General features: G+C 45.3%; 1 protein-coding gene across 1 annotated transcript in view; it reads right to left on the reverse strand.

Annotated features, from left to right (window-relative positions):
- The window catches only part of VAT1L (vesicle amine transport 1 like), a 142,609-nt gene that overhangs the window by 51,835 nt on the left and 70,059 nt on the right, over positions 1 to 20,715 (reverse strand). Inside the window, exons 6-7 of the mRNA XM_027620130.2 lie at positions 19,515 to 19,570; positions 15,789 to 15,983 (exon numbers count right to left, since the gene is read on the reverse strand). Of these exons, the coding sequence (XP_027475931.1) occupies positions 15,789 to 15,983; positions 19,515 to 19,570 (251 nt within the window). The remainder of the gene's footprint in view (positions 1 to 15,788; positions 15,984 to 19,514; positions 19,571 to 20,715) is intronic.

A 20,715-nucleotide genomic window follows, 5' to 3' on the forward strand; every position in this document is an offset into this window, starting at 1 on the left:
CTCAAAAAGTAAAGTTGGAATCTTGTCAAAGGGAAGGAGGGCAGTGAGCATAATGTCAGGTGTCTCCTCTTAGCTGCGCCTTTTTCTTTCTTGATTCTGCCTTGAATTCTCTTTTTTTCCTTAAAGATAACAAAGCCATGCCAAGACATTTAATATTACCTTTCTTTTTTTAGCCATAGGAAAATTATTTCAGGATTTGGAGCACTAAAACATCCCATTGTCTGCACTCAGTAAAGCCCAATCCCCCCACAGGTAGGGGGTGTTGCTTGAGTCTTTTGTAACAATGCAAGCATTCAGGGCAGAGTTGAATTCCTCCTACTTACCCCATACTGATACATACCCCATACCCCTGAATGAGGTCTTTCTTGTGAACCTCTCCCCTTACTGAGCTTGCAACACTGTATTGTAATGGTCTGTTTGCATGCCTGCTTTACCACCAGTTGGTACTCTCTTCAAGGATGCTTTGCTTTTCTGCCTCTCGAGCGCCTAGCTCTGGGTTCCATAGTAGGTGCTCAATAAATGCAGGTTGGCTTACAATGAAATGAAATGAATGAATGAAAAATCAGTCCATGCAACTACATGGAAATTGAAAAACGTCTTTTCTTAAATAAAAAGCGGGTCAAGGAAGGAATTCCTGAGTTGCCCAAACAATACTGAAAGCACCCTTCTTTACCTGAAATTCTTTTTTTTTTTAAAGATTTTATTTTTTTTATTTGAGAGAGAGAGAATGAGAGATAGAGAGCATGAGAGGGAAGAGGGTCAGAGGGGAAGCAGACTCCCTGCTAAGCAGGGAGCCCGATGTGGGACTCGATCCCAGGACTCCAGGATCATGACCTGAGCCGAAGGCAGTCGCTTAACCAACTGAGCCACCCAGGCGCCCTACCTGAAATTCTTGTATTAGAAAGAAAAGAAGGATTGATCCAAGTGTCTCTAGGGAATTTAGGAAGTGTTATAGACTGAATGTTTGTGCCCCACCCGAAATTCATATGTTGAAGCCCTAACCCCCAATGGGCCAAAGCAAACACCCTCTCCATTTTCTTGACGCCATGTTCCTCCCTAGGCAAGCATCATAACACATTCCTAATTTGCTCACACAGGCTCATGAGCACATCTGGAGCACTCACAACTACAGTTGTGGGGGGTAGGGGTGGGGCAGCAGTCGAACAGGAACAAAGCCAGGGATGGGCTACCTTAAAACAACAGCAGTCATTTTGTTTAGGCTGGTACAATTGTGGGTGATCTCTTTTCTTCTCTTTTCTCAACATTGTATACTGTGATTATATGATATTTATATAACTTATTCTTTTAATTGCAAAAAAAATTCTGGGGAAAAAGGCAATATAATAAGCAAAGCACACACACACACATATGCACACAAACACACACACACACAAACTCACATGAGTTCCAGAATAAGAAACCGAGCTTGGATCCCTGGTTCTGCTACCCTGTACACATTACCTTGCCCAGTCCCTCCTTTTAAAATTCTGTATAATGGGCATAATGTCATCTGTCCTGCCTATCACTGTGAGTTTACTGGGGGGCTTGATGCCCAAAAGGCCAGCAAAATGCTGTGCAAAGAGAAGATGCAGGGTGGGGTGCAGCCTTTCTGAACTGTCACCTTTATACTTCTTAGCACAGCCCTGCATTCAGTGGTTTGCATGGTAAAAGCGATCCTCTGGAGTACATCCAAGTGCCCAGCGATAGAAATGCAGTAACATTAGTCCAACTAGTTCATAATTTGTAGCCACTGGGGCAAGACTGGGAAGGGAAGTAGCAAGCTCAAGTACCAGCCTTGGAGTCAAGGTCATCTGTGGTACCATTAGATACCTGTGTCTTGGAGGAGGCATCAGCTCTCCTGGTCTCACCTTCTCACCTGAACCACGGACATAACTGCCACCTACAAAGGGTTGAGGTGAGCATAGTGTGGCTGTCAGCTTAATCACCATGTCCCTATCCTCACCCAACAGGGGTTTGTGGAGCAAATTTGCTGAATGATAATGTGTGTCTGTGCCACGAAAATGACCCACGTTTGGGAAGAGATGTGGAAAGGAAGAAACAAAAGTTGCATTCAGCACCCACTCTGAGGCATTTCTATACAGCACGAAGTTTACAATGTACACATGGCTTGTGCCAGACTTTAAAACTGGCAGGAAAAGCAAGGGTGATCAGCTGCATTTTACAGAATCAGGAAACTGAGGCTTGCAACTCAGTGTCACCCGTCTGCAGTCACTGGAGTTAGGGAAGGATGCACCAAGTTCTTGAAACCCAGTCTTCCCCACAAACCAAGTGGCTTCCAATCAGGGAGACTGGGCAAGCAGGGTGAAGGGTCCAGGACACACTCACCCCCACTTCTGAAGGGGCCAAGCCATGGCCACGAACATGGCTTCAGGAGAGAGCCCGCTTGAGAGTTGAGTTTTAATGTTGGCACTTTTGTCTGTATGACCTTGTCCAAGCCACTCACCCCTCTCAGCGTCATCTGCACAGCGGGGAAGTAACAGTTCCTTACAGCCACTCAGGGTTGCTGTGAGTCTAGACGAGCCTGTGCATGCAAAATGCCCAAGACAGTGCCTGTGGCTCAGCGTAAATATCAAACTGGATCCACCATCGTTACTTTCTCACTCGCCCAGGGCTCTGCAGACAGCTGCTCACTTGGAGTTTATTAAATGACTAACCAGAGCATGGTACATTGCTGGCAGCATCGCCCAAAACAAGCTAACGGCTTAGTAATCAGAGTCTAGATGGTTGGAGGATCAGAGGATCCAAACACCAGCATGTGTTTATCATTTGGCCTGCTTAGAGCTTCTGTTCCAGAAAGCAGCTCCCACAGATGCCTTTGGAAGTGTGTAAAAGCAAAAGGCAAGAAGCAACAGTAAAGCCTGTTTGCGCCATGGTGGTGGCAAATCATGGGGGAGCCAGCCCTGGGAGGGTGAATTATAAGAGACAGAAAGACAAGGCCACACCCTACCCATCCCTACCCAGATGGGAACAGAGCTGACTTTTACAGGGTGCCAGGACAAGCCCCACAGCCTGGCCCCGCACCGTCTATGATGTTTTCACAACAACCCCATAGAGGAAGTACTGCTATTATCCCCATTTCACAGATGAAGAAGGGGAGTGAAATCAGGTGCCCTTCCCGAAGACTCACGTCTATCACCAATGGAAGGAGGACTTGGCCCATTTCTGGAGCTTGTTCTTTTAACCCTTATGCAAAAATTTGTCTCTTCAGCCCTTTACAGTTCACAAAACATTTTCCCATTCTGAGTGTATCAGACTCACCATCTTTTGTGTATTGAATTCAGGCCCTCATTGAATATTCATGTGTTGAAGTCTTAACCCCCCAGGACCTCAGCATGTGACTGTATTTGGAAAGAGGGTCTTTGCAGATGTAATTAGTTAAGATGTGGTCACCCTGGAGTAGGGTGAGCCTTATTCCAATGACTGCCGTCCTTATAAGAAGGGGAGATTTGGAGACAGGCACCCGCACAGTGAGCACCCCACGTGAACACAAAGACAGCCATGGGCCAATGTGTCTAGAAGCCAAGGGACACCAAAGATGACAGAGAACCCACAGAAGGGACCAGTCCTACTGACACCTTGATCTGGGACTTCTGGCCTCCAGAACTGTGAGACAATACATTTCTGCTGTCTTAAGCCATTCAGCCTGTGGTCCTTGGATACGGGCAGCCCATTTTCAATGGAGGAAAGAGATGCTCAGGGAGGAGAACGCCTCCAGTGGGTGAAGTGTAGGCAACATCCACAGCAGGCCTACCTGCCGGGATGCAACCTTCCTTCATGCATTCTCTGATTTAAACGTGTGCTCTAGTGTTCAAACGATCTTGGTCTGCCGCACAGTTACCTTCCATATCTGCTTCTAGCGAGTAGGTCAGAATCCGTGATTAACACATCAGTACAGATACCTCGGAAAATATTTGAAAACGGTCCTTCTGGCGTCACCTTGCAAATGAGACCTATAAAGTGATTGCTCTATCGACTTGGAAAGCAAACAGAAGCAACCAGGCATTTCTAGCCTTGGAAGTAGCAGAATTTTGTCTAGGTCTTTTAAAAACACAGCCAAGAGCAGCCTGCATTGACTCTGTCCCTTGCTCACAAGAAACTCCAGTTTTGTGATGTATTTTCAGCCAAACGATAGGCATGAAGGCAAAAGCGATCATTTTCATCACAGAAATGTATTCATTGCTGAGCTCCCAGAAGGAGCACTTAGCTATGAATAAACCTAATCCGGCAACATGCTGTGGTCTCTGGTGGAGACAAAATTGTCTGGTTAGAGCCTGGATGGCTAGACACTGCCCCGGGCTGATGGACACACCTGCCTGGAGGCCCTGGAAATCTTCTGCACGGCACACCCTGTGTCCTCCTTGCTTGGTCTCTTGCCTGAGAGTCCCTGGCCCCAAAGAGCTCAACTGTGTGGGTGATACATCTGCACTGCACTGCAAGAATAATAGCTTGCAAGCACTTAGTATCTTTCAGGCATGAGGTCATTTAATTCCTCCAATTAGAAACTGCTGGAACATACCATTATTTTCTCCATTTATCTCTTTTTTTTTTCTTTTCTATATTTTTCATAGGTAACTGTCCATGAACATGTTGATGAAGGAGCCAAGCCCAGGGGACCCAAAATCAGGGGTTCCTCTCTTGGGGTTGGGGGTCATGGCAAGACTGTGGGATGTGGGGGATGCTCTTGCAAAAGAGCTAACACCATTCCCGATTCTTGAAAGGAGAGCAGGAATTTCACAGGACAAGGATGAGGGAAGGGCATGCTAGGCGGAAATAACAGAGAAGAGCATGAGACAGGCAAGGAGGCAAAAGAGACTCAGGTTCTTGAAGAACCACAATGGTCCAGTTGGCCAGAGTGAGGATGGCACAGTTAGGCACTGGTGGGAGCTTATACCTGCTCCATTTCCTCCCCGTGCTCTCAAGGTCTGGCCCCTGGCCTTCCCATCACTTCCTGCTCAGCAGACGCACCTTTTCCCTGTGCTTGGATGTGCCAGCCTCCTTCTCTCTCTCCAGCTTCCAGCCTGGGCCTGGGCTGTAGCACGTGCCTTAGTCACCCCTCCAGCTCTCTTCCTGTGGGTTTTACGTCCTGCTTATGTAACCATCTGGCTGCTCCCTCAGTGCAGACCCACATCTTCCCACGACAAGTTCGTTTTCAGAGCCCAGCTCTGGATTTGCTGAATAGATGAGGTCTTAATTCCCAGTTGCTGCTGTAATGCACACCCCCCCCAACTCAGTAGCTTAACACAACACGAATTTATTCTCTTACACTTCTTACGGGTCAGAAGCCTGAAATGGGTCTCTGCTTTAAAATCAACATGTCTACAGGAGTGGTTCCTTATTCAGCCCACCACAGAGGGATGAGCTAGCCAGAGCTGTGTCTCAATTTGCTGATCTGTTGGGTAGCTCAGAGCAGGGTTGAGGGCAGGTGCATGGCACGGCTTACAGACAGAATGGTGCTGGGATGCTTGAGCTGCAGAAAACACAGGTGACCAGGGCATGCAGGGACACCGTGCATGGAAATTGGGCATGTGTGTGTGCGCGTGTGGGGTGGGAGTGATTGTGTTGAACTGAAAAATCTAGGATTCTCCTTGAGAGAAAGGGGGACACGTGGCAAAGGAAGAATGAAGCTTAGGGACATAAAGCAAACATAGCAGCCACTCCTGGGGACTCGGCTTCCTCATTTGAAAACTCGGGGAAGGGACCAAGATACATGGATGGTTTCACAAGGCCATGCAGCGAGGATACTCTAAGGACCGAGGCCGGGGATCTGGACTTCCCAAGCTGTACCTCCTCCCATGTCCCCTTATCCCGACTCTACACAACCCTTCTCTTCATCCCACCCCACAATATAACAGCCTTATTGAGATACGATTTGCATACCATACTGCATAATGCATTATAATGCATATAACGTATATAATGCAATGGTCTTTAGTCTAGTCACAGACTTGTGCAACCACCAGTAATTTTAGAACATTTTCATCCCTCCGAACAGAAACACCATACCTTTTAGTGGTCCTTTTCATTCCCTCCCCAAACCACCCCGGCCTAGGCAACCACTAATCTACTTTCTAAACAGCCCTGCCCTGGAGCCTGCTCCTCCTGGCTATTTTCAGGGCTTTTGTTCCACTCAGCGCTGAATGGGAGGCTTATGCTGGCTGTCAGCCTGCCTTACCCATGCGTTCCCTTCCTGACCCTCTGCATCCAGGCTTCTGCCCTCCCCATCCTACTGAGAGGGCTTTCTGAAATGTCAACGTGACCCGGGGCCAAACCCAAAGGCTTTTCCTCTATGTGCTTCCCGACTTGTCAGCAGCAGCCGACACTAACGACCCTCAGACAGCCAGGGTGGTCCCCGTGCCATTGCCCTGTCTGTGGACGCCTCATCTTCTGCCTGCTCTTGTGAAGGCTGGGGGATGCTGGGGTTCTGGCCTCAGCCTCTTCCCTCGGCCACAGAGAAGTGGCACAGACTCAAGACCCGATCTGTCTTGCTGTGCCGGCATGGCCACATACCAGCTGTGTGACCTGGGGCACCTTCATCACGACCCCCATTTCCTTATTTGTGCCGCGGAGACAGTAACAGACAGAACCCCCTACTCGAGGTCATTTTGGGGATGCAGTGAGTTAATCAACAGAAGGTGCTTGACACATAGAGACACACTACACCAAGTGTTTGCCAATGCGATTATTCTGCTTATTCTTTTATTCAGTGAGTTTATTCATTGCCATTTTCTCAATAACTTTTCTGCATCAGACTTCCCTGGGCTTCAAATTTTCATTAAATTCAATAGAATCAGGAGATTAGGGCAAGTGTAGCTTCCCGAAAGCCTCACATCTGTGACCTGGAGGATGGGGAAAATAGTAGCTGGGTGTTAGGGCTATTGGGCAGTCTAAATGATTTAATACATGTGGAACACTTAGAACAATGCCCAGCACATGGTGAATCCTCTGGAAATGGTGGCAGTAGCAGTGGTACTAGTAAAAGTACCAGTCATTACCCTCCTGTCTCATCTCCCTGTGATTGGGGGTTTGAATTGTGGACATCTCCACCTGCGTGTTCTACCATCACCCTCAAACCAAACTCACAACTAAGCTCATCAGATTTTTTCACGGCAGCGTCTACCACTGGTGAGTAAATGGTATCTGCCAGCACCCCACTCCTGGTCTCCCAGGTTACAAAACCATTGAGCATCTCCGACTCTTGGTTCTCTTTTGTCTTTTGTTTCCATTTTCCATTCTTTCGAATGACCCTGACTTGCTTATTCTCTCCCATTCCACTGCCCCCACTTTTGTCTGGGGCTCACCTACCCACGTCTCAAAATCTGCAGTGACCTCCTGGCCAGACCAGCTGTCTCCAGTCCATCCTCCAAACCAATGAGCCCATGATACAACACACATTGTCTGCTTTGGGGTGATGTCCTTAAAATACCCTCCCTACCCCCAACCATGCCTCAGAAGGAGCCTCTAAATCTTTAAAGAAGGTCCATGCCAGCCAGTTGCCATCTGCCATAATTAAGTGGACTTTCCATGGTTTCTCCTTGAGTCTTTGCCTCCTTAGCTTGGCTTTGGACAACTGTGTCCGATGCCTGGCTTCATCTTCTATTAACTTCCCAGTCTGGTGTTGGAGTCTGAAGCCTGCCATTTCTTGACACTGACAATCACACCCCCCCACTTGGCCTTTAGTCTTGGGTCATCCCACACTCTGTCGCTGGTTTCAACATTAATCTGTCTCTCATCAAGTCACCCTCTTGCTCCAGGACAGGTAAGTGTCCCTATCAAGCTCAGCATCGTATTATTTTTTCTTCATTGATTATTTTAGGCAGACCCATCTCTGTATAGGTTTTGTGATGGCACAGGATGAAAGACACACACATGTAATTAAACCATGACTATTAACATGAAGGGAAAAATGCAGGAGAAATATAATGAGGGATTAGGGGCACTTAAATAAATGACTGCATTTGGATAGCAAGCTTCACTACAGTCAAGGCAAAGAGAGACATACAAGGAAGGGCATAATTAACATAATTTGCTAAAAGGTAATCATGCCAGATTGCTAGGGAGGCAAATTTTTTTCCTACTTTCAAACAGAAGGATGACATCATCTTCTAGATCAGCTCCAGCAGGGTTTCTACAATGAAAGGCACGTTCTTCTATCTCTGCATGGTCTAATATGGTAACCACCAGCCGCATGTAACTATTGACCACTTGAAATGTGCCTAGTACCCCTAAGGAACTGAATCTCTAATTTGACTTAATTAATTTACATTTAAATAGCCACATGTGGCTAGTGGTTCCATATTAGAGAGTGCAAACATAGACAGTTATGTAAATAATGTTGTAAAATGCTACCGGCAGTACCTTTAACAGAAGATTTTAAAACTGCCAAGATCTCCGTGCCACCCTGTATGAGTTGGCTGGGGCCGCCATAACACAATACCATAGACTGGTGGCTTAAACAGCAGAAATTTACTATCTCACCATTCTGGAGGCTGGGAGTCCCAGAGGAGGATGCCAGCAGGGTTGGTTATATTCTGGGGTCTCTCTCCTGCCCATGCAGATGGCATGTCCTGACACGGTCTCTCTGCACATCCCTGGTGGCTCTGTCCTAATCTCCTCTTAGAAGGACTCCAGTCAGATGGATGAGGGCCCACCCCAAGGCCTCATTTTAACTTAATTCATTCTCTAAAGGCCCTGTCTCTAAATACAATCCCATTCTGAAGTCCTGAGCATTAGTACTTCCACCTATGAATTTGAGGGGGTGAGTAATTCAGCTCATAACAGTGCTCCCCGTGCTATGAAATGGCAGATGGGCAAAGGCATTTATAATCAGAGGCTAGAGCTATATAGTCCAGGTGTATCATTACTAGTGTCACACTTGGGACGGGGATGGGCTTCCGGGAACCGAAAGGGTCAGATGGTGCCATGTTCCTTAGGCCACACTCTCTAAGAGCAGTCACCTCACCTAAAACGTCAACTCCTCTTTCTCTGCTTGGCAGTGAAGGCCCCCACGATGTGACTCCATTGACCAAACCAACCTTACTTCCTCTCCTCCTCAGCCAATCACCTCTGCTGTGTTTTGCTCAGACCTCTCAACCCTGCCTACCCCATACTCCTGCTTCTGAGATTTTGTCACTGTCCCTCCTGCTTGGAATGCCTTCCTTGTTTTGTAATCCCAAAGTCATCCAAAGAATTTGTATCCCTCCGATCTCAACTAAGCCCCTCCTCATTCTTGGAGCCACTTGTAAGCATTCATTCTCTTTTATTTTTTATTTATTTTTTATTAACATATAATGTATTATTTGTTTCAGGGGTACAGGTCTGTGATTCATCAGTCTTACACAATTCACAGGGCTCACCATAGAACATACCGTCCCCAACGTCCATCACCCAGCCACTCCATCCCTCCCACCCCCCTCCCCTCCAGCAACCCTCCATTGTTTCCTGAGATTAAGAGTCTCTTATGGTTTGTCTCCCTCTCTGGTTTAGTCTTGTTTCATTTCTCCCTCCCTTCCCCTATGATCATCCATCTTTTTTCTCAAAATCCTCATATTAGTGAGATCATATGTTACTTATCTTTCTCTGATTGACTTATTTCGCTTAGCATAATACCCTCTAGTTCCATTCACATTGTTGCAAATGGCAAGATTTCATTTTTTGATGGCTGCATAATATTCCTGTGTGTGTGTGTGTGTACATATGTACATACACACCACATCTTCTTTATCCATTCATCTGTTGATGGACATCTAGGCTCTTTCCATAGTTTGGCTATTGTGGACATTGCTGCTCTAAACATTGGGGTGCATGTACCCCTTCAGATCACTACATTTGTATCTTTGGGGTAAATACCCAGTAGTGCAATTGCTGGGTCGTAGGGTAGCTCTTATTTTCAACTTTTTGAGGAACCTCCATACTGTTTTCCAGAGTGGCTGTACCAGCTTGCATTCCCACCAACAGCACAGGAGGGTTCCCCTTTCTCCGCATCCTCACCAACATCTGTCATTTCCTGACTTGTTAATTTTAGCCATTCTGACTGCTGTGAGGCGGTATCTCATTGAGGTTTTGATTTGTATTTCCCTGATACCAAGTGATGTTGAGCACTTTCTCATGTGTCTGTTGGCCATCTGGATGTCTTCTTTGCAGAAATGTCTGTTCATGTCTTCTGCCCATTTCTTGATTGGATTAGTTGTTCTTTGGGTGTTGACTTTGATAACTTCTTTATAGATTTTGGATACTAGCCCTTTATCTGATATGTCATTTGCAAATATCTTCTCCCATTCTGTCGGTTGTCTTTTGGTTTTGTTGACTGTTTCCTTTGCTGCGCAAAAGCTTTTTATCTTGATGAAGTCCCAATAGATTCTTAACTAACATTATTCTCTCTAGTTTTCAAATCCAGTTGCACTTGAAAACAGTACCCCATGACCAACACCTCGGTGTTGTCTCAGAAACTAAATCATAAACGTAAGGGTCGGGGAATCCTAAATTGGTACTCGCACATAGTAGGTCTCAATAATGTCACTGCAGCTTGGTTGACAAATTCAAGTATGTTTCATTCCTTTCCCACCTCTGAACTGTTTGGAGAGATGAGCTTTTTTCTAACTTAATGTACAGCTGCATCTTTAATATCTGGAGGCAAACCTGAAGCTGGAGCGTATCTCTGCTTCATGTATTAAATTTACAATAAAGTCAAAGACAGATGGCTAAAAAGAAACACTAAATCGTTTCTGAAATTATTAAATCTTCTAGTCTGAGGGCTCAGAGAGCCCAAGAAAATTTTCTTTTAATCCCTATGGGCTTTATATTCCATCGATGAGGTTACAGAGCTGGCCTGAAAAGCAGTTTTGTGAAATCATTTACCAAAGGGGAGGGGAAAAAAATCATTACAGTCATCCCTCTGAGGTTCGCAAGTAATAAGCATACTCTATTCTCCTTGAGCCCGGAAGAGCCACGTGGGCTTGATAAATAACTGAGTTTGGCCCAACTGCAGTTCTAAACAGATGTCTGTAAATATTGTAGAAAAGATCCCCCAGAAAGTTGGTGGGTGTTACTAGTGAGTGGCTGTGGACGTTTTTGTTGGGAAACAGGCAACGGCTGTCTCTCTCCCCTCTCTGTGGATGACTAGCCTGCCATAGGAACATATAATCCCTTTGTTTTCCTACGGACTATCTTAACCAATACGGCTTCTTTTAAAGCGGTGTTTCTCAATTTGTGGAGGTTTTGCCCCTCCTCCCTATCCCACTCCGGGGACATTTGACCACGTCTAGTGATATTTTTTATTGTCATGGCTGGCAGTGGGAGGCATTACTGTTGTCTAGTGGGTAGAGACCAGAGATGCTACTAATCCTACAAAGCATAAGGCAACCCCCACCCCTAGCAAAGGATGATTTGGCCAAAATGTCAATTGGGCCCACGTTGTCTTAAAGTAATAATACCTTGTTTTAGTATGTCTTGTTCATTCATTCATTTATTCATCATTCAACACATACTTATTATTGAACATAGAGAATACCCAGGTAGTCCTATCTCTGTGTATTGCTGGATTCATCAGTTCACTCATGTAATGAGTGTTTATTGAGCATCGACTCCAGGCCAGGCACTGGGGTCTTGAATGGCACAGTCGGGGTCTTTCCTCATATGGGGTTTACTTACTAGTGGAAGGGAGACAAGAGTCTCAACAAGCCAACAGATGAACAAGATCATTTCTACCAGTGATAAATACAATGGAGATTGGTCGAACAGAGTAAAAAGAGCCACCTGGGTGGGTGGCTGTGTAGGAAGGACCCTTCAGGAGGGGCTTATGGAAGGTCTCTCTATTTAGGTCACATTGAAGATGAGATATGAATGGGTGGAAGGAAGCAACTCTGTGAAAATCTGGAGGAGGAGTATTCAAAATACCCCTGTTCCCAAAGGCTTGGGTAGTTTCAGGACCAGGGACACGCAGGCCACTGCAACCCGGATGAAGGAGACAAAGTGGACAGCGAGAAGATGATGAGAGAGGCAGGAGTTAGGACCAAAGCTGTACAGTCCAGGAAAGAATTCAGACCGCAGATCGGGTGTAGTGGGAAGTCACAGAGGGATTTTAAGCAGGGTGGACACGGTCTGGGTTAGGGAGTGATAAGGGTGATAGTGATAAGGTGATAAGTGATAAGGCCCAAGGGTGGGCTGCTGGGTGGAGAATGCCCTGCACTGGGGCAAGATGGAAGTGAGGGGCCAGTCAGAAGCTCATGCAGGAGGGAGGCCAGCTTAGACCACAGTGCCATGAGAGTGGAAAGGAGAGCAAGTGGGTGAATGGCGGAAGTACTTGGAATAAAGTCCCCAGACTTGCCTGGATAGATCCCTGACTCAGTCCACCACGACTGCCAGCCTCAGCTTCCCGCCTCTGGTCAGTGCGGGTCCCTGCAGAGCCTGTCCTGACTCAACTCCCACATGCATGGGGCTCCACTGTTCCCCACTGCCTTACATGAGCAGACCCTCCCTAATGCACGCTGAGCTCAGGTTAGCGCCCCCCTCCCATTCCCAAGTCAGGTCAAGAGCTTCCTTGAATATCAGACTTCTGCAGCTGGAGCCTGGGACCCAGTCTCACAATTTTTGCTTCTTCCCTAGTGGATCATACCCTTGGGGTCCCAATGTGGCACCTCCTGACCGTGACCCGTTAGCAGCCTCCCATGGGACTTAGACTAAACTCCAGATTTCTATCTGGGCCCTGCTCACCTACTCCAGTACTCCTTTTTAAAAATTTTTTTAAATTTAAATTCAATTTAATTAACATATACTATATTACTAGTTTCAGTGGTAGAATTCATTGATTCATCAGTTTCATACAACACCCAGTGCTCATTACTTCACAAGCCCTCTTTAATGCCCATCACCCAGTTACCCTTTCCCCCCACCAACCTCCCCTTCAGCAACCCTCAGTTTGTTCCCAATAGTGAAGAGTCTCTTATGGTTTGCCTCCTTCTCTGTTTTCCTCTTATTTTATTTTTCCTTCCCTTCCCCTAGGTTCACCCGTTTTGTTTCTTAAGTTCCACATGAGTGAAATCATATGATATTTATCTTTCTCTGACTGATTTCGCTTAGCATAATACCCTCTAACCCTCTAGTTCCATCCACATCATTGCAAATAGCAAGATTTCATTCTTTTTGATGGCTGAGTGATATTCCACTGTGTGTGTGTGTGTGTGTGTGTGTGTGTGTGTGTGTGTACACACACACATATATGCCACATCTTCTTTATCCATTCATTTGTCAATGGACATCTGGGCTCTTTCCGCAGTTTAGCTATTGTGGACACTGCTGCTATAAACATTGGGGTGCAGGTGCCCCTTGGAATCACTATGTTTGTATCCTTTGGGTAAACACCATTCCCACACTTGCTCATACCAACCTGTGGAAAGGGGCCACATAAGCCTTGTCCTTTTACTTTTGAGGGTCTCTCTGCCCTGGAGGCACTTTTCTGTAGCTTTCAGTCTCTTTCATGTCCCAGCTCGCGTGATACCTAACCTTTCTTGTCTGAAGTCACTGTACCGAATGCATTTTCAATGAGTGCGATACCATCCCCCAAAGGGATAAAAATTGGTTCTTGGAGGATGAAAAAAATCTTACTCTTTTAATCGGTAAAGCACAGATATACACGTAGGACATAAACAGAAGGACAGCTAGCTAGATGATAGGTAGGCAGCTGAATTGATACAGAGATCGATGGTATACCTATGGTATTAAAATATCATAGAGGGGATTCATCAGGAAAAGAAGTCTAAAAAGTCTCCTGTGAGGGGCAGATAATAAGGAAAAAGGGGTTGAAAACCACTGGTCTGTGAAAACTGTCTTCCCGCTCCACTTACTTCCAACATATACCCTCATTTAATTCCTTTCAGGAACTTATGACAATTTGCAAATACCCTGTTGATTTCTGTTCACTGTCCAGTATTTTCTGCCCCTCCCTCCATCCCTCTAAATGTAAGCTACTTGAAACCCAGGTATTTTGGCTGTCTGTTCATCACTGTGTCCCCAGCATCTGCACAGTGCTGAGCATATAGTAATTATTCAATACCTATTTGTGACCAAGAAATGATTTCAAATACGAGAATAAGGACCCACTGGGTCAACTGGACCCCTCCTGGATTTCAACTCTCACTTAAATGCTTCCCTTTTAAACACTCAGTTTAAGTATAAGCCCCCTTCTTTGTCCCATAGTCAAGTTAATCTCTTAGCCCTGGTCTTGACTACCCCCCGTTTTCTCTCCTCTCTGACCACTGAGAACCAGGAACCATGCAGTCCAGCCCTTCTCTATGCCACTGAGACACCACAGTGAATACCATATGTAAGTCTGACTCAGTAAATTAAAAACGTTTTCAAGGAAAGTATAACAGTAGTCTAGCCATCTTGGAGATTACACAGCAGAGGGAATGCATGATTATCTGATTTAACAAGAAACCGAATCACAGTGAACATCTGCAAAAGAAAAAAAGACTGGAAGGATGCAAGCCAAAGTGTTGGCAGTGTTATCTCTGGAATGTGCACTTGCAGTTTATTTTCTCCTTACGCTTCTGTTCTTACTTTAGGACTTTCCTACAATAAGCATGTATTTCTTTTATCAGAAGACACAAGGGTTTTGGTGGCTGGGTTTTTTTTAAGACCATTCATGATACTGCAGTATCAAAGAAGCAGATTCAGGTGCGCTCCTGGTCCATTCACCTAAGACCGGTTCTACTTGATTATGTGGGGACCCCCACAAAGCTTTTTTTAGGGCAATTTCTGTGCTTAGGGGAGCCACTGGATTTCGGCCAACTTAGTTCATTAGGCAAATAGCACCAGCTTTATTGCCAGGACAATACCTACTATCTGTATCACAGAACATTATGTTTGTTAGCTTTTCCAAGGATGTCTGTGGCTCCCCAAAGTACAAAAAAATTCTTGTAAGGCACTCACCCATGCAAAATGCAAAAGCCAAACAAACACAAAACACATTCCTACATATTTTAAGATATTTCTCAGTGGGCTTCACGGCTCCCTGAAGCCAACGGCCTGACCTAGGAAGATTTCTTAGTGAAATGTCTCTTGAAACCTACGTTATACCTCTTTATTTTCTCTGCACAGGTAGCTCCCAAGACTGGCTACCCAAATGTCCAGAACGTCCCCGATCCTGGAGGATTTTCTAGACCCTGCCTCCTCCTAGGACATCCCACCTGCCCCAGTTTGTGCAGCAAGTTCATGCTTCAGTATCCTGAAAGGTTACATTATGGAGTCTAGATTTTTTTCGTGATCAAGGAACGCTTTCAAATCCTAGAACTTTTGGCAGATCAGTTAACAAACACACTCAGTTCAACACTAGACCCAACAATTCATTCATAATTACAGTGCCCATTGTGACAGCTAACAGCAGTGAGTTTAGCATATAAAACATTTCAGCTCTGAGCCACTGTCTGCCCCAACCTTGATGTCATCTACTCACATGAGGTGATAATGTAAATGATGCTGCAGCAATATTCATGCCCTCTGAGAACCCAGGTGGATCGTCCACACCCATGGAAACTTGGTGGCCTATCTGAGAAGGACTCATAGTGGTAGGTTGAGGCACATGGTTTGAGAACCACTATGGAACTTAGAGTATTTCTTACATCCAAAGCCCAAACTATAAGACAATGACTTTTAGGACCCTCATTTTAAAACGAACAAACCTGGAGAATAATCTTTGAATAAAAGATTGTATCTGGCTGCCCAAATCTCCCTGGGCTAAAAAGAGATTATTTGCTGGGGGAAAACATTCTTACCTCCTCCAGGGCCCAAAGGGAGTCTACCACGGGCTTGATCTTCTTGTGGTTATAGAGCCCAATGAGTTTGTCCACCACTCCTCGAATGAGGCCTGCACGGCCCTGTTTGAAGAGCAGATTTAAAAGGGAAAATCCCGCGATGACTTTGTTCTCTTCGTAGAGCTTGATGGGGTTCACCTTCTCGACCTGCCACCACTGGAAGGAGAGAAGGTGTCCGTTACAAGGAACCAAAGCCAGCTGTGTTCACAGCATCGTGTGCAGAGAATAGGGCTGCAGTGGGACGGATTCCAACTGGCCAAGGGGTGGTCCTTGTTGGGGTATTTTTTAAGGCAGCTATTTAGCCAGGGATTGCTGTGAGTGCATGGTGATGCTTATGAGCAGAGCACAGGGTCTAGGTGGGAGAGAGAAACAAACTTCCTGAAAACAGCTATTGGGCCACATGTCATCGGAACACTGAGGCACAGGGTTAGGACTGTCGGCTCTGGAGCTGAATCCTGCTACCACTTGTGCTCCCTGTCCTTCTGTGTGCTTCATATCCCTGGGCTACAGAGAGTGGCAGGGCCATGAAGCCCTCTCAGGCATCTGAAGAGTTTAGCTGATGAATGGTGGGGAAGGAGAGGGGTGGCAGAGAAGTCCACCAAGTGTGGTGGGGACTCAGTGGGATGGTGACCCAGCCACAAGAGCAGCTTTCCTAGGGGGAATGATGGCACAGCTGGAGAGGTGGGTAGGAATCCACCAGAGAAAGAGTGAGGGAACATAATTCAGGCATGATGGAGCGTGAAGCCGTAGTGTTGGGACGAAGCCAGCGGTTCCTATCTGAGGGACAGTTGGTAATGTCTGGGGGTGTTTTTGTGGTGGTGACTGGAGGGGAGGGGAAGCTACTGGCATCTAGTGGGTAGAAGCCAGGGGTGCTGGTGAACATCCCACAGTGCACTGGGCAACCCCTCATGACAAAGAGTTATCCAGCCCCAAATGCCAATAGCGCTGAAGTCCTAGATGGGACACGCACACAAGTGGCAAGTGTGGCTATTTCCAGCCTCTCATCCCCCACTTCAGACATGAAAGTAAGTAAATAATCCACTAACAGACTACAGAAATGGTTATCCAACTGTTTTGTCCTGATTTAACTGCATTTTCTTTGGTGCCGGTCAGAATTTAGAAATGCCAAGTTCCAGTTTCTAATGGCTCTAAGGAGAAGTGGTGAATCGTTTAAAAGAGAAGGCAGAGAGGAATGTGATGGGCACTTAGGGACATTCATAATATTTATGTCATTGGGGTGTTTATTTACATCCTGCCTCTTTCCTGAATTGTGGGAGCTCATGAAAGCTCACAAAAGATTTTGATATATATTTTTTAAGTGGGACAATCATATTTTTAGGAAAATAAGTGTGAGAAAGACAAGTCAAAAAAAAAAAGGGATAAGGTTCATGCACGAAATTCTTTACTAATGTACATCCCCTGAGGGCCTGGAGGCCAGCTCGAGGAGAGACATGTATTTGGCCATGGGCTGGCTTCCCACAAACACAAAGTAGAGAAATGATTAATGACTCCTTTCATGGTGCATCTGCAATGTCCAAGTAAATGTTTGTGAAATGAATGCTTACTAAATCTGCAATTCCTGCAGCTATGGTTAAGGGAGTTCTAGAGCCAAATGCCTGGTTTTGAATCCCAGTTCTGCCACTTACTAGCTGCGTGCACAACTTTAGGCAAGTCACCTAACCTCTCTGTGCTAAACTTCCCTACTGTATCTCATGGGGTCAATCATGAGGAACAAGTGTGTTAATATATACAAAGTTCTTAGAACAGTGTCTGACCTGGAGTAGGTTTTCTAGAAATATAAAGTATTTCTGTTATCTGATTTAGAGAGGAGGAGCTCCGAATTGGAGGCAGATTGCTCTCTAGGTGTTAACCATTGTTAACCAGTGCTATAGTCTAAAAGCAAATGGCGTGTTTGACAAAGAGTGAGTACCAGCTCTGCAAGAGTTTTAAGGTGGAACATAATTAGGATATCTGAGTGAGAAATTCTTTTATAGGTCCAAGTATGGCTTTATTTTCTAAGCCTTTCTCCAATATATAGAAGAAAATTCCTTTCTAGAACCTCCTAGAACAAAGTCATCATTTCACTCCTTGGCATGCCCTATCTTCATTTTGCTTCTCACTGACCAACTAATATTGGACCTGACCTCTGAAAGGAAATAGTCTTTGTTCTTGACCTCCAACTATGTAGCATTCTTTTAATCAGCACCGCTGTTTCAGGCAGGAGAATCTCAACCTCCATCCTGGCCGTGTTTTTATGAGTGCCTTCACTGAACCTGGGCATACTGCAGTTATTTCATTAACACTGTGTGTTCTGATTGTGCATTTAGGGGAGAAAAGGAAAACACTTCTTACAACTGCATGTAATTTGGGATCAGTTTGGTTACCCACAGCAGGCTGTCAGCATCACGTTAATTACAGCCACAGCAACGAAACAGCTGCAAGTGGCACAAAGCCTATGTTCGTGGGACTTGCTCCAGACAGCATCCTTCATTACACTCCATTCTTGCTCCCTTACAGATTCTGTCATTGCAGTGATCCTTGATCTAAACTCGGAAGTTCAAAGGCAAAGACAGGCCCTTTAATTCTACTGTCACAGGGCAGGGAGTACGAATCATTCCAGAATCAGGGAATGTTTGGGGGTGAAGCCTTGCGCAGCCACAGTGTTGGCACTTAGGGGGCATATGAATACCCCATAGTGCCACCCATAGAATGATTTTTATGGCTTTCCCTGGCCACCCTATTCCAGATGCCTCCACCCCATCCTGCATCCTATTTTGAATCCCTTTCAGAGTTCTTATGACCATTTACAATAACCATCTTATTAATATGTTTTACTTCTTTCAGTTTGTCTCCTTCATTAGAATGTGAGAGTCACAAAGGGCTAATATGTACCCATCTCATTCACTGCAATGCCCTGGTGACTTGCACACATGCAGGTGCTCAGACGGTGCTCACAAAGTGAGTGAACCAATCATGATGCACTAGCTGCTTAGGAGGCTCAGGGGAGATAAGAGTAAGCTCTCGTGAGAAGCAGCAATTCCCTGTTGGGGGGCAGGGGTAAAAACTGAAGTTCAAGTCCAACTTAGCTTAATTCTAGCAAGTGTTGCTCTAGGTGGGAATATAGGTCGGAGTAGGTTGGACTGCCCAGGGATGTGGTTTCTCAATCGCAAAGTAACCACTACATTCAGAGCATGATTGTTTAAGCTAGTGGTTCACAGATTTGCCTGTGTCTAAAATCACCCAGGGGACTCACTACAATTGTGGGATCCTATTTGGATCTCCAACTCAGTAGAATGGAGATACAGAGAAATCTTAAGGACTCCCAGAGACCTGGTCAGAAACCAACTCAAGCAAATAAAATTCACTTAATGCCAAGTTTATTTTTGACCAATGAATGATTAAAAACACAAAAACTTAAGCAATCTCTGTTGAAATCAAAATAAAGCTTTCTTGAGTTTCTCGGATGCTCCCACCTCTCTGCTTCATTTAGACAAAGCAGCCAAAGTTTATACAGAGTCTTGTTCATGTGTAGTGACCAGGGCGGGAACACAGGGTTTATTGAAAATGAATGATGCAGATGAAGGACAAACAAGGTTTAGGTTATTAGGTCAATGTCTTTATTTGGAAGAGCTCACAACATGCAAATCACGCACTACCATAGTACATTTGACATGTATGGATACTTACTGATTTTGCAAAGCTAAAGAAGCTCTTGGTCTCTCCAGTCACCATGTTGGATGAACCTGCAAATGGAGGATTCCAAAGTCAAGCTATTGCTAATGAAAACCAACATCTCTTGCTACACACAGAAGAATGGCAGTTGTTTGGTCCAGAACTGTCAAGAGCTTGAAAAAACTTTAATGCAGCCTTAGAAAAATGAGGGAAATGAAGGGAGTGGGTGGCATCAAGTTGACTTAATTTTAGCCAAGGGTCACTGGATCAAAGAGAAAGTATTTCTCAAGGTGACCATGTCATTACTTTGGAAAATTGGGCATGTAGCAAAAATGTGATTTAGACCCACTTTCTAATAAAATGATAAGTTGCTTGAAATGTCTTATTGATTCCATTATTCAAGACTGGGAAATGAAGTCCTATATGAGCCTAACTCATGGTTTGAATTTGATTCCTTAACAAGTGAAGGGCTTGGGGCTCTGGTGGGCTGGGCACTTAAGTTGCAGGGAGAGATAGGACTGAGCTAGAATTTAGATGGATGGAAAAATGGGGTACAGAAGAGCAGGTGAGAGTGAATATAGGTTCAGGAGCCCAGGAAGTGGTGTGATCAACGTACTAGCTCCAAAGAAATCTGAGCAGAGAGGACAAAACCACTTGAGACAAATGGTATGAGAAACTGTGCTTGGTTAAAGGGAAAGGGCAATATTCAGAGGGAAGATGGGAGATGGTGTTAGGAAGATTTCCTAAGATGCTCTTAGAGAGAGAAGAGACCCCTTTGTGTGGTTCTTGGGGATGCAGAGGGGATGAGAGCTCTTAACAGATCAGATGCTATATTGGTGCCTTTTCAACAACTTTCCTGCCTTGTCCCCAAAGATTGGGAATAAGTCCTTCTCAGAGAAACATTATTTAATGAAAAAGCAATGTATATTTGGAACTTCATTATTTGGCCTGGGTAGACTAGTAGCCAGTTAATCACTGTTCTGCTTTTATGGGGTGACTACCACCAAGCATTGTGGTACCAGGCTTTGGTTACTTTGTAATCAGTGTCATCAGTTAGATCCTTGTGAGATGATAAAATTGTATTCTGCCAAGTGACATCATGGAACTGGGGCAAAAATGGAACTGGTGAATAAGAAAGAATAAATTGTCTATCAACATTTGACTCACATGTTAGTCATATCCAATATCCCCACATTGGGCATTGATGCTCACAGCT

The sequence above is a fragment of the Zalophus californianus genome, chromosome 17 (assembly GCF_009762305.2).
Source record: "Zalophus californianus isolate mZalCal1 chromosome 17, mZalCal1.pri.v2, whole genome shotgun sequence".
Lineage (NCBI taxonomy): Eukaryota > Metazoa > Chordata > Mammalia > Carnivora > Otariidae > Zalophus > Zalophus californianus.